The following is a 12,481-nucleotide window of genomic DNA, read 5'->3' on the forward strand; positions in this document are numbered from 1 at the left end:
CTGAAGCATGTTGAATTCATGTATTAGCTGAATTTTCCTAAACATTTTTTTTTTAATATATATTTGAATAAAATTGTTCTGTTTTATAGCTTTGCTTACTGGGAAAGTGTATGAAACCAGCGCTGCAATTTTTGGACATAGATATCACAGATATAAACCGAGAAGTAAGTTTTAACTTTGTGAAAATAAGTTTTTGTTTTCTAACTTCATTGTAAAAAGTGATTGCATAAAGTGAAGTGTTTTAATTACAAAAACATTCACTCATACTCAGAAACCTACAAAAAATGGGAAATCTTTGTCCTAGGAAGAAATTTTTGGTGCCAGACAAACTCAGGGTGGTCACAGATCGAGAAGACCAGGAATTATCAGGGATTTGATTGATTCAGGAAATGTCAAGGAATCCCAGAGTGAATCAGCGAAAAGTTCTAGATCTTTTCATAGAAAATGGGCTGCTTTTTTTTGCATTTTGATACAATCCTGTTAAGTACCCCTCAAAACTTGATAAATCCCTAAATTCCTGTGTCTTTCATCAAAGATTCGCCGAAATGGAAGGGATGGCAGTAAACATTAAAATTTTTAATTTAAGGCCTTTAGAATATTGACTTGTTTTCCTCCCTTTGTGGTTGCAATAGGCTGTTTGAATGTTACTATTTTCATGCATACCTACTTTATATGACTCATTAGCAGTCTTGTCACGGAATGTTAAGATTTTATATTTTTTACTTGCGATACATTTAGCTGTGCATTTCCTCCATTGAGAAGGGATAAAATGTAGAGAGAGTGAAGCCTTCAATTCTTGAAGCTAGGATCCCAAGTCATCTCTACATATATAAAAGTCTATGTCTCTCTGTTCTCTGTGTGCGATGTTCAGACAGATCTATAGTACTTACAGACTTGAAATTCTGCTTGTATGTAGTTTGAAATCTTTGATAATGCACTGTAAAGCTTTTTTTTTTTTTAATATTTTGTCTAAAAAATTTTTAATGAATTTTTAAACATACTGCAGTCTTAAAATTTCCATCAATTCTTGAGTCTGCCATCTTGCACAGTATACATGCACAGAAGGCCTGAGAAGTGAATTCTAGCTTCAACACAGAATATACAGTCAATTCACTATAACTCGAATATTACTATAACTCAAAGTTTTTATCAAGTCCCGGCCCCTTTGTCTTTCACTCTATGCTAATTATTCTCAATATCTCGAAGTTAACTTCCTTTAACTTGAAGTTTTTTCAAAGGTGACTCGTCATTTATATAGAAAGAACAAAGAAAAATAATAATAAATAAAATGAAGAAACAAGTGACTACAAGAGAAAAATTAATTCACCTTCACTTGCAATTCCTGCACAATAGACCTTTAAAACAAGAAGAGTTGAACCAATGTGTGATAAAGGAGCAGTTATAACGTGCGGAAATGAGTTAGTTTGTTTTCTTTTGTTGTACTGTACTGTTTACACTTTGCCATATTGCAAGGACTACGAATTTGCTTTTAAGCTGTTAAGTCAACTGATTGTAACTTTATTAAAAGGCTGACCTAAGTTAAGATGCGTTCCCCTTCATTCTTTAGTTCGATCATTTGCTGATAAGTTCCTGAGAGACAGAGTGAGTTTTCTCTACTATTAAAGGATGGCTAAGCAAGTAGGGGAAGATGCTGTACCCACGGACGGTTGCACCAACGGACGTTGGTCGGGAAATTCCGGGTATTGTCGAGAGAAATCCTAATTGGGGTTCAACATGTGTGTCATAGCCCTCTCCAGTACCCCAGGAAGTTTCAACGCCATCAAATGAACATTTAAGATTCTATCACATTTTTTTGGTTTTAGTAAGGTCTAAGTAAACAGGGGTGATTGTGTTCCGGTCTTTTACCGAATTTCCGGTATTTTTGGACGTATTTCCGGTATTTTTATGTCCAAAAATACCGGAATTATGTCTTCTTTTTTTTTTATTTATGCTTTTATCTCCCCACCTCCGCAATTTTTTAAAATTATATAATACTCGTCAAATATACCTGCAAGAGCCTTAAGATGGACACCTATCCCTTAAGATGGACAAATGTAACGATAATTTGCATAACACCAGCTCAAAAGTAACTTCGTAACTCATTAAAAAATTAATCAAATGTTCACACAATATTTTGACTCAGAACTATTTAATACTATGGCAAAGGTGCACTTAAGTAATAGAGACCAAAGATTACCCCCCCCCCCCCTCTCGCTTTGAAACTTTCAGGTATTTTTTGATGAACTCACAATCACCCCTGAAGTAAAATAAAACATGAGCAATTTCTTTTTTTTTCGTCCGTCTTAGATTGTATTATTCATTTTTGTTGTAGGTATCATGATTCCCTATATTTTGAAGGTTTTGTTTCTGATTTTTAATGTTTTAAAACTGGTCCTGTCAATGTGACTGCCTCGCAAAACCAAAATAGCATACCTTTGTACCCAAGGACACAGAACCATGTGTACCTACGGACAGCAATTTTTAGTCTCCTTGGGTCACACATGAGTCTTCTTGCAATGTGAAGTACCTCAAAATAGTGCCTTGTCATCACCGTAAGAAATTTGCTTTCAACAATGACGATGAATTTGAAGTAGAGCTTGAAGTTACAGTGTTGAAGTAACCCCCACCTGTTGTAGGATCTACAGGCCGTCAAGCTCACCTGTTTTCATTTGAAATCAACTTTTCTAGATTTTTGTTTTCTTAATCTGAAATGAGTTTTTTGTGGTGGGTTAATTTAGGTTGAAGGTTTCATTTTGCATATAAATTGAAGTTGTTATGTAGATACATAGAGAGTCATACTATCATGAATCTAGTTATTTTTTTTTGTTTATAAACATATTAATTATTCATAACATCATTAACTCTCTTAAGACTAATAACTTTTTCAAAGAGTTCACTGATGTTAAAGATTAAGAAAAATTAAAATAGGGAAAAAACCTTCGATTAATTTTCAAAGTTTAATTTCTGTTGGAGATTTTATTTAATATTATTTTCAATGGATGTTTGAAGTATTTCAATATAAAATAGCTTATGAAAATGTATTGAGTATAATTGAGTTCCTCAGACCTATTTATATATTATTTTTTTATATGTCCGTGGGTACAAAGGCACCTGTTTGCGGGGTGAGCGGGTTGTTGTACCCACAGATAAAAAGGATGGTTTTTAAGAAAATGTTTTTGAGGTTGAAAGTTTTGAGATTTTCACCAGACAAAAATTGCCAAATTAGATGATAAGTTGTAGATTCTGCCAGAAATTTTTTCCTATCGATTATTCATTCCCAGAGACCAGCAAAAATTGAAAAGTAAATTTTGTCTATGGGTACAGCAGCTTCCCCTACTCTGTCAATGATTTTGTAGTAAGTTACCGCCCCTAAGCCAGGGCTAAGGCAGAAATATTTAAAATACACCACCAGCTCAGTTATTCCATCATAGTTTTGATGGAATAACTGAGCGGTTGGTGTATTTTAAGTCTGTCAATGATATTTGAAAGAAAAAGGGAAACTTCTGAAGTGGTCGAATCCATGAATTCAAATTTGAAACGAATGAAGATGTGCACCTTTCCTTAAGCAGAATCAGCTCTATTTAAATGGTTCCAGCAGTATCGAAATCAAAACCATGCTTTTGATTTTTTTTCTCAATATTTTTGATTAAATAGTGCATATTGTGCTTAAAAACTTTTAAGTTCTGTAATTTTGTCTGTTATTTGTACATATTAATTGAAATATTCGATGGTTTTTCATATTAAAAATGTTCAAAACCAAAACTAGTGGTAAGTCGAAGTTTTGGTCGGTTCCTTTAGATTCGAGTTATTGCTAATTGACTGTAAAACAAATGGCTTACATGTTCTTATTCCGTTTTTTAATTGAATTCTTCTCTCTACGGAAGGGGGGAGGGGTAGCTTCTCATTTTGTCGTGTATTTAATAATGTGTTCAATGCTGTTTTCAATTGAATTATTTTTGCCACTCTGGGTGGGGGGATCTGGGTTTTTGTTTTGTACTTAATGCAGTACTTTCTATAGAGTTTTTTTTTTTTTTTTTTTTAATTTTCCGCAAACCAAATGTGTTTATTTATTTTAAAAGTTTTTTAAAGGTGTGTAAGCATTTAAGTTATTTTACATCGGGTGGGACGGGGAAGGTTCATTTATTTGAGGGATTTCTTTTAAATTTTTAGCATATGTATTGCCTTGCTGGTACAGCTAGTTTGATATGTTTTAAATCAAAGTATTGTAAGAAATCTTTTTCTTTCACTAGGTTCATGTAAAGTGTGTCTCCCATTCATTGTACGAGGGCTGTTTTTTACTTTCTTCTATATCTAATATATAGAAGAAAGTATTGGATTCGTGCAAATTTTCGAATTTCGAATTTTGACGGATTTGAACGTTTTGAGGTGTGCTGAGTCCATTTCGACTATTTTTGGAAAATGTCTGTCTGTGTGTGTGTATGTGTGTATGTATGTGTGTGTGTATGTGTGTGTATGTGTCACGTCTGTGTGTGACCAGTTTTTTGTGGCCGCTCTACAGCAAAAACTACCGCATGAAATCGAACGAAATTTGGTACACATATGTGCCCCTATGTGAACTTGTGCCCATTGGTTTTTGGCGCGAATTCCTCCAAGGGGGGTTTGGCAATGGGACGTTTTTTGAGTTACGCGTGCTTGCTATTCCTCAGGAAGTAACTGGCGGAATCAAACAAAATTTGGTCCATATGTTGCCATTAACAGGAGCAGGTGCTGATTCAATTTTGGTGTCAATAACTCAAAGGGGGGTTGAGCTATAGAACGTTTTTTTGTCGTCAATTGTGACTGCTGTATCTCAAGAAATAATGAACGGAATGAAAGAAAAATTTATCGACAAGTAGCCCTTAGTGGGTATAAGAGCTGATTTTATTTTGGTGTCAACAGCTAAAAAGGGGGGGGTAGCGCAATCGCCCGTTCTTTTTTTCCATTGTGAGTGCCCTATCTCAAGAAGCAATGCTACGTTCTGGTTGAAATTTGGAATATATGTTAATCCATATGTAAACAGGCTTTGGTTCAATTTTGACGCCAATCGCTCCAAGAGGTGTTGATTTTTTTTTTTTTTTTTTTTTGCGAATAAAAATAGCTTTATTAATGCAACAATAAAAAAGATAAATCGTAATAGATTGTCGTCTGCATATTTCTCGTGATTTTAATTGTATGGAAATGATCGGAAATATTATCTCAATGATTTAAAATTTTTTACTGTTGCCATCTTATGTTTGTTAACAAATAAAATATTTGTAATTAATTCAAGCAAGGCTTTTAAAATAACTTTCAATTTTCGCTCTTTGTTTTGCTTTTGCAATAATTCAGACATCGGGATGGTCGTCAAGTTTTTGCATGTGTAATTTTGCTTTTGTTGGGAATATTGCTTCCTCGTCAAGCATGGGGAGGGATCAGAAAAAGGAAAAATATAGAAGAAAGTTTCGTAATGGCCACAACATACTATTTTTTTTTTTTCAACTTCTGATTGTGCCGCTAGACGGCAGGGCGAGCAGCATCGGCCAGTAATGCGCGGCAGTCGACTGTGCACCTCTCACACTAAAACCTCACTCGTTTTCGGGCGTCCGACGCATTACCAGTTTATCTAGCGATACATAAACATGGCTACCGTGGTAGAATCTCCCGCCAAGTGTGAGATTCACCGTAGAATGAAACAGGTCTACGGTGAAAGCTTTATGAGTGACAGTGTGTGATTGGTGTAGGAAATTTAACAATGGACGAGGTGAAATTCATGATGGGGGGGGGGGGAGCAAGGAAGAAAGTCAGTCGCAAACGAAGACCTCGATGATCAAGTTGACCAAACTGTAAGAAGCAATTGGAGGTTCACGATTACGGATCTATCAGATCAGTTTCCTGAGATTTCAAGGTCAGCCCTATACACTATCGCAACTGACAAGTTAGGCTACAAAAGAAAACGCCATGTAAACCCATATCAAATCACTGGCGGCAAACTTCTATGAAGAATGTATTAAGAAGCTTGTACCCAGGTATGAAAAATGCCTCAATTTAAATGGCGATTATGTTGAAAAGTAACTAATAATGTACCTAACTTTTGATGATAAATTTATTTAATTACTCTCACTAGTTTTATTTTTATACCACATCGGAAGTTGATAAAAAAACAGCCCTCGTAGTTGGCGACTTGGGATCTTTGCATTTGACCCAATCATTGGATTTGCGCCTTCTAATTATTAATTCCTACTTTAAGATATCTCCCCCCCCCTTTTTTTTAGCCTACTTTCCCAGTAAAAGTCAGAAAAAAGAAGAAAAAAGCATGAAAGATGGCTTAATGCATCTTAAAAATATCGCAAAAAACAAAAAAAAAAGTCAAAAATAAAATAATTAAATAAATATTGAAATATTAAAATTTGGAAAGAGAGGTATTGAGATGGGGAAAAGTGTCTCTCTGTCTGTCTGTCCCCCCCCCCCTAATAACTTTTGAATGAATTGTCCGATTCGAACAAACTTTTTTTTGTTCGAAAGATCTCGGCAAGGACACCTCATTCCAGTGTTTCACTTTTTGATTTGAACTATTTTTTGTTCAATTTTGAACAGTTCAAAAAAACAAAATTAGCGCCTACAGGGAAATTCAAGGAAATTCCGAACTGTGAGGCGAATTTGCTTCAAACAAACTTTGTAGGAAAAAGCTTTTGACGGAAAGCTTGTATATAAAATGTCTTTTTGATTTGAACAATTTTCCGTTCAATTTTGAACAGTTCAAATCCCTTAACATTAGCGCTTACGGGGAAACTGAAAGTCAATGTAGATTCCGTACTTGAAGGCGGATTTACTTCAAACAAATTTTGTTGGAAATAGCTCTTGACGCCAAACTCCAGACTTCGACTCCGAGAATTTCGGGGGCACTTGACTCCGACTCCGACTCATGTGCCCAACAATTAATCGGACTCCGACCCCTCGACTTCGACTCTGACTTCGTAAATTTGGCAAAAATTTATACACGGAGGACAAATGACTGACTCCGATTCTTAGATATTCAACTCCAACTCCTTTACCCTAAAATGAGATTGACTCCGACTCCGACTCCGCAGCTATGGTTTTGACTGTGAAATAATTATTGTTGATTTGGCTTGTTTTTATTTTTATGCTAAAGTTTTAATTTAGGTATTCAGTTTTCGGCGAATAAACTCGAAGTCATTTATGTTTCTGCGCAAAGATATGTGCAGACAATTTTTTTTTTTTTTTGGCAATGAAAATTATTTCTTTAAGTTGACATTTTATTGTTTTTATTTATTTTAGTAAGTGCATTAATTCATTTAAAAAATGGTTTTTGGCAACAGGGGAAAAAGAAACTTTTTTTTTTGATATGATGTATTTATTTTAATGAGCTTATTAATTTTAATTATTTTTTTTTTGTTTCGAAAGCTGTTAAAGATTTTTTTAATGGAAAAATTGTATTAGCTGCTTTGTTTAAAAGTTGCTGCTATATATATATATTTTTTTTTACGCATCTAATTTTTTTAATGAGTGAAAAATATTTTATTCCTAGAAATCAGCTTAAAGTATTTTAAAAATATGTTTGAAAAAATTTGCGATTTTAGCTATTTTTGAGAATATTTATCAGGTACTAGAAAGTAGTATGGGTATACGGGAAAGTAGGCTCGTCTAGTTCTAGACAGAACTTCTTGTTTTGCTATCAGATGCTAATTTATTTTCTGGTATCAAGTTACTTATTGTGAGTTATTTTCTCTGAAGACATCACCCAGTCCATTTCATATTTTGTGCAAATCAGTACTGATGACATAGATCTTTCATTTTAAAGTCTTTATTTGAAGCAATGTACAAGAAAGCCATGTGGTGCCCGTATTAAACTTATTTTAAAATCTATAATTATTTTCTATTTTATGTATAGACATTCTGTATCCTTTCAGATTTTCTTGTAACTATTTTGTTTTTCTTTAGAATGGAAACTACGATACTAAACATTTTCTTCTTTATTTCTACTATGGTGGCATGATTTATACTAGCTTAAAGAATTATGAAAGAGCTTTATACTTCTATGAAGTGGTAAGTCATTTTAGAACTAGATAATTCTGTTTTTTATTTAGTTTATTCAACATTATGATTAAAAGGAATTTGTTAGCTGATATTGAAAATATAAGAAATCTCTCTCACACTCTTTTTTTTTTTTTTTTTTTTGATTGCATTCTAAGCAAAATGCATCACTTTTCATGTGGATTGTCATGAATATATTTAATGCCAAAAATCTGCTACTCTTGTTTAAACAGTTGTGTTACATAGATTCAAAATCACATTTAGTCTTTAATTTCTATATCTTATGATAAAATTTTGACATTCAAAATATTTGCTTTATTTTGTATGCTTTTTGTACCACAGGTACATTAAGATCAATTCCCACCTAGGCACGCTTCCATATACTTCTTCCCTAATATTCCATGAAATTTTGCATTAGCCTTGATATATATCTAACTTGAAAAAGTAAATGTGTTTCAAATTGAATTTTTGTTAATTTTATTCAAAGCTCTTTTTCACTTACAAAAATACAAACTCAAACTATTTTAACCCTGTTTTATAAATAATACAATTGTTTTAAAAAACCGTAATTTAAATGGGTGAAAAAGCTGTTACGTGTAAAATGAAGGGAAAATTAATAAAACAAATTAAATTAAACCACAAAAAAAAAATTGATAGATGGAGATTGGAGTCATTAGTGTTAGAAAATGCTCAATGAAAGGCAATAGAAAAAACACCAAGCTCATCATTATTGTCCTGGCTTTCTTAATGATTATTTTCTTCTTTTAGCTTCTTGTCCTTACACTCCTAGCATTTTAAAAATTATTATTATTTTTAATTTTATTTTATTTCCTTCTCAACCTGAATGTTGTAGTGCTAATGCGGACTAAAATTAAATTATTGCATCAAGAAGACTATTCTTCAAAACATTTTATTTGTAAAAGTTGAAATTAAAAAGAGATAGTTTTTTAACATTCATTGATGATTTAATCAAATTGTATTACATTCTATGGATGAGTATAACATAGATCAAAGATTAGAATTTATCCCCCCTCCTTTTGCATATGAATGTTGTCATTTTTATTAATAGTCTGATCATATTATATTCTCCTATGAGACTGTTTCACAATTATATTCTTTTGTTTTATATTTTTGTGTATTTTATAGGCCATAACAACTCCCAGCATGGCTGTTAGCCACATCATGCTAGAAGCTTATAAAAAATACATCCTGGTATCACTAATATTATATGGAAAGGTATATGCTGATTTTAAAGTATTTTTCCCAAAACGTAATAATTGTGGATATTATACTTAATGTGATTATGTTTTCTCTTAGATTCCCAATTTACCAAAATTCACATCACAAGTTGTTGGGCGATTTATAAAAGTATGGAGACTTCTTTATATTTTTCTTAAATATACTTAATTAATAAATTGAGTATTTGATTTTGTTCTGTTTTCTCTTTTTTTTTTCCTGCGAAAAGCAAAATCGGGAGACATGTGTAACTTAAACTCATCACTAAATTGTTGAAGTTTGGAAAGATTGGCGTTTTATTTTTAAAAAGCGCCTCTTATGCAATAATGTGTTGAACTTTAATAGCCTTGAAATTAGAAGATTCAAAATTTGGGTTTTATTTATAAATCTTTCAAACCTGAAAAATTGGAAGTTTTCTAAATGTTCAGTTTTAATTTTAGACATTAATCTTGCTTTTTTATTGTCAGTCTTTGATTTATTTATGTTCAGCTCCCCCCCCCTTCCATCACTCCCCCTAATGTTTTAAAGCTAAAGTAAATTCAGGCATTTCAAGAAAATTTACTGATCATGAAATTAACTATTAAATTTGCCATCTTACGTGAAAAGTTTCGCAAAATTACAGCTTATAAGACCTGGGAAATATGTAGAAAGAGAGAGAGACAAAAGGAGAGGTGACAGTAAACTCCCTCTTAATTGCTTTTGGGTAAATTGTGGATGATGATAAATTATTTAGCTCCATTTAAAGTGAGAGAGTTGGGGAAAAGAGAAAACACAAGGTTTATGTGTGCGTATGTCTCGGACGCCCACATGCAAAATTTTAAGGGCTCAGATACTTCCCCCATGGTTTAACAGGAGATTTTCCCCATGAAAACCAATTCAGTACAGATTAGAGAAATTAAAATTTGACATTTTTAATAACTTATTCATTAATGGCTGGAAAAGAAATGTTTTTACATTTTTGCAAAGAAAAAAGTATTAAAAGCGAGGAAGTTCTTCTTTCTAGGGGGCTTGAGCCCCCACTTGCCCCCCTATATGGGCACTCATGGCGTATGTGTCTCTGAAAAATACATTGTTTCATGGTTCGTGCGCTATAGGAACTTTTAAAACTCTTTTTTTTACAAAAAAAGTTTTACGCTTATTTTTCCTGATTTTACCTGTACACTCCAAAAATACATTTTTTTTCCAGAAAAATCTGATTATTTTGGGGTTTTTTTTTTTTCCTTTTTTTAAAAACTAGATGAAATTTAGTGCATTGAGGGAATTGACTTGACTTCTACTAAACTTTCCCACTTAGCAACTCATTTAATAAAAATCTTATTTTTGGAAACTTGACAGCTGTACTTGGACGAAAATTGCAGATTGTTTAAGATTTCAATTCTATTCTTTTATATCTTGTAAATTTTTCAATTATAAGTTGGAAACTATTTTGACATATTTCACCTGAAACCAGTGGATTTTATTTCTACTTATTTAGTTATTTATTTTCAATTTAATTTAAGTTATTTAATAATTGGTTGCAGCAATCAATGCTGTTATTTGCTAAATTTGTTGTTGTAATATTGGCACTTTTAAATCTCCCATGAACAGGGCCGGATTTAGGGGAGGGCAGACGGGGCTATTGCCCCGGGGCCTCCACAACAAAGAGGGCCCCCACAATAAAATTTTTTATAAAATGTCCTAACTTTCACGGGTTGAAAATATCGGATTTATATATATATCAAAACATCCGGATATATATCAAAGTATCGGATATTTTCAAAAATATGATTATCTTTTCGAACCCTGATTAGGGGCCTCCACTCCTTCGTTGCCCCATGGCCTCCACACTTCTAAATCCAGCCCTGCCCATGAATAAAAATGATGTATCAAATGACAAACTTTTGTTCACAATCAAGACTCAAAACCATTGCTTGTTAAGCGAACAAGGACTGGGAGAATAACTCATGTTTCTAAATAGTGCAATCATAGCAAAATTTGGAAATGACTTCAGATCAAATGAGATCAGATTCAGTGATTCAGATCAGATCATTTCAATCATTTTTAAATTATTGATGGTATTACATTAGTCTTTAATTTTTAAATATTGCACTTTTATTGTTATTTTAGGTTAGCGGTAATTAGTCAGATGTTCACTGCCTACTATTAAAAATTAATTTTAAAGCTTTTATAGTGTAGTGTAAAAGATTTTGTCTGATGCTGAAACTTATATGTGAACTGCAACATATTTGACATTTTCTATTTTATTATTTCACTTTCAACTAGTGTTACTAGGGGGAATAGGGGTCCTGGGAAAATGAACTTTTCCCAGGACCCATATTGCCCCTTTAAAAGTCATTGAATGCTCTTTAATTTGTTTTTCTAATTTTGTTTACCAACCATGCATTTAATGCAGTGATTTCCAAACTTTTATACCCTTTCTTTCCCAATAAGAAATTGTTTTGCCCCCCCCCCTTTCCTTTCAATTTTCAAATAATCCACTTCATTAACACAAGCCTGAAGTTATAATTTATTAATTCATTCACAAAAACAAAACCATATTTTCTATAAAATAATTTTTATGCACCAAAAGATATTAATTTATTATTACATAAAATAATATAGGTATTAATTTTATTACCGAAAAGCAGATGTTTAAAACGCCACATAAGTGAAATGATAATGAAATGAGCGGGCTTACTTTTGAGCGCAAATTTCCTAAAACCGTGTGTCATAGAAAATATCTGTTATTAGTGTGAGCATTCAAACCGGAAAGTTGTAGCAATGATGTATTGCTGATGCCAATCAATTCATTGATAGGGGTCTTTTTGTGTATTTTTTCAATGATATGGTTGTAACAGCTGTATGCCCAGCTGAAAATTATTCAGTGCCACCCTGGGTAGGGAACCCCTCATATTGGAAACCACCGACTTCATTATTGAAAAGTTGTATATGTAACCTAGATATATCTTTCTTATCAGTTTTAGCATTTATCAGTAACATATGTGAGTCAGGGTTGGGTTTTAGACTGTCCAAAACCGGTTTAGGACAGGACAGGTGGTTTTTACCGTCCAAAACTGTCTAAAACTGTCCAAAAGTGTCTGAAACTGTCTTAAACTGTCCAAAACTATGCTAAAGTTAAAGGGGTGTAATCTAATCAACTTGTATTTACTGCAATATTCGCAATGTATAAATATAGATATTAATCAGGTTTAATTAATGGAATTTAATAAAAAAA

General features: G+C 32.8%; 1 protein-coding gene across 2 annotated transcripts in view; it reads left to right on the forward strand.

Annotated features, from left to right (window-relative positions):
- The window catches only part of LOC129221425 (COP9 signalosome complex subunit 3-like), a 69,739-nt gene that overhangs the window by 24,642 nt on the left and 32,616 nt on the right, over positions 1-12,481 (forward strand). For both annotated transcript variants that reach the window (XM_054855909.1, XM_054855910.1), the window contains exons 6-9: positions 90-164; positions 7,939-8,043; positions 9,178-9,267; positions 9,349-9,399. In XM_054855909.1, the coding sequence (XP_054711884.1) occupies positions 90-164; positions 7,939-8,043; positions 9,178-9,267; positions 9,349-9,399 (321 nt within the window). The remainder of the gene's footprint in view (positions 1-89; positions 165-7,938; positions 8,044-9,177; positions 9,268-9,348; positions 9,400-12,481) is intronic.

Source organism: Uloborus diversus, chromosome 4, assembly GCF_026930045.1.
Source record: "Uloborus diversus isolate 005 chromosome 4, Udiv.v.3.1, whole genome shotgun sequence".
NCBI classification, from domain to species: domain Eukaryota; kingdom Metazoa; phylum Arthropoda; class Arachnida; order Araneae; family Uloboridae; genus Uloborus; species Uloborus diversus.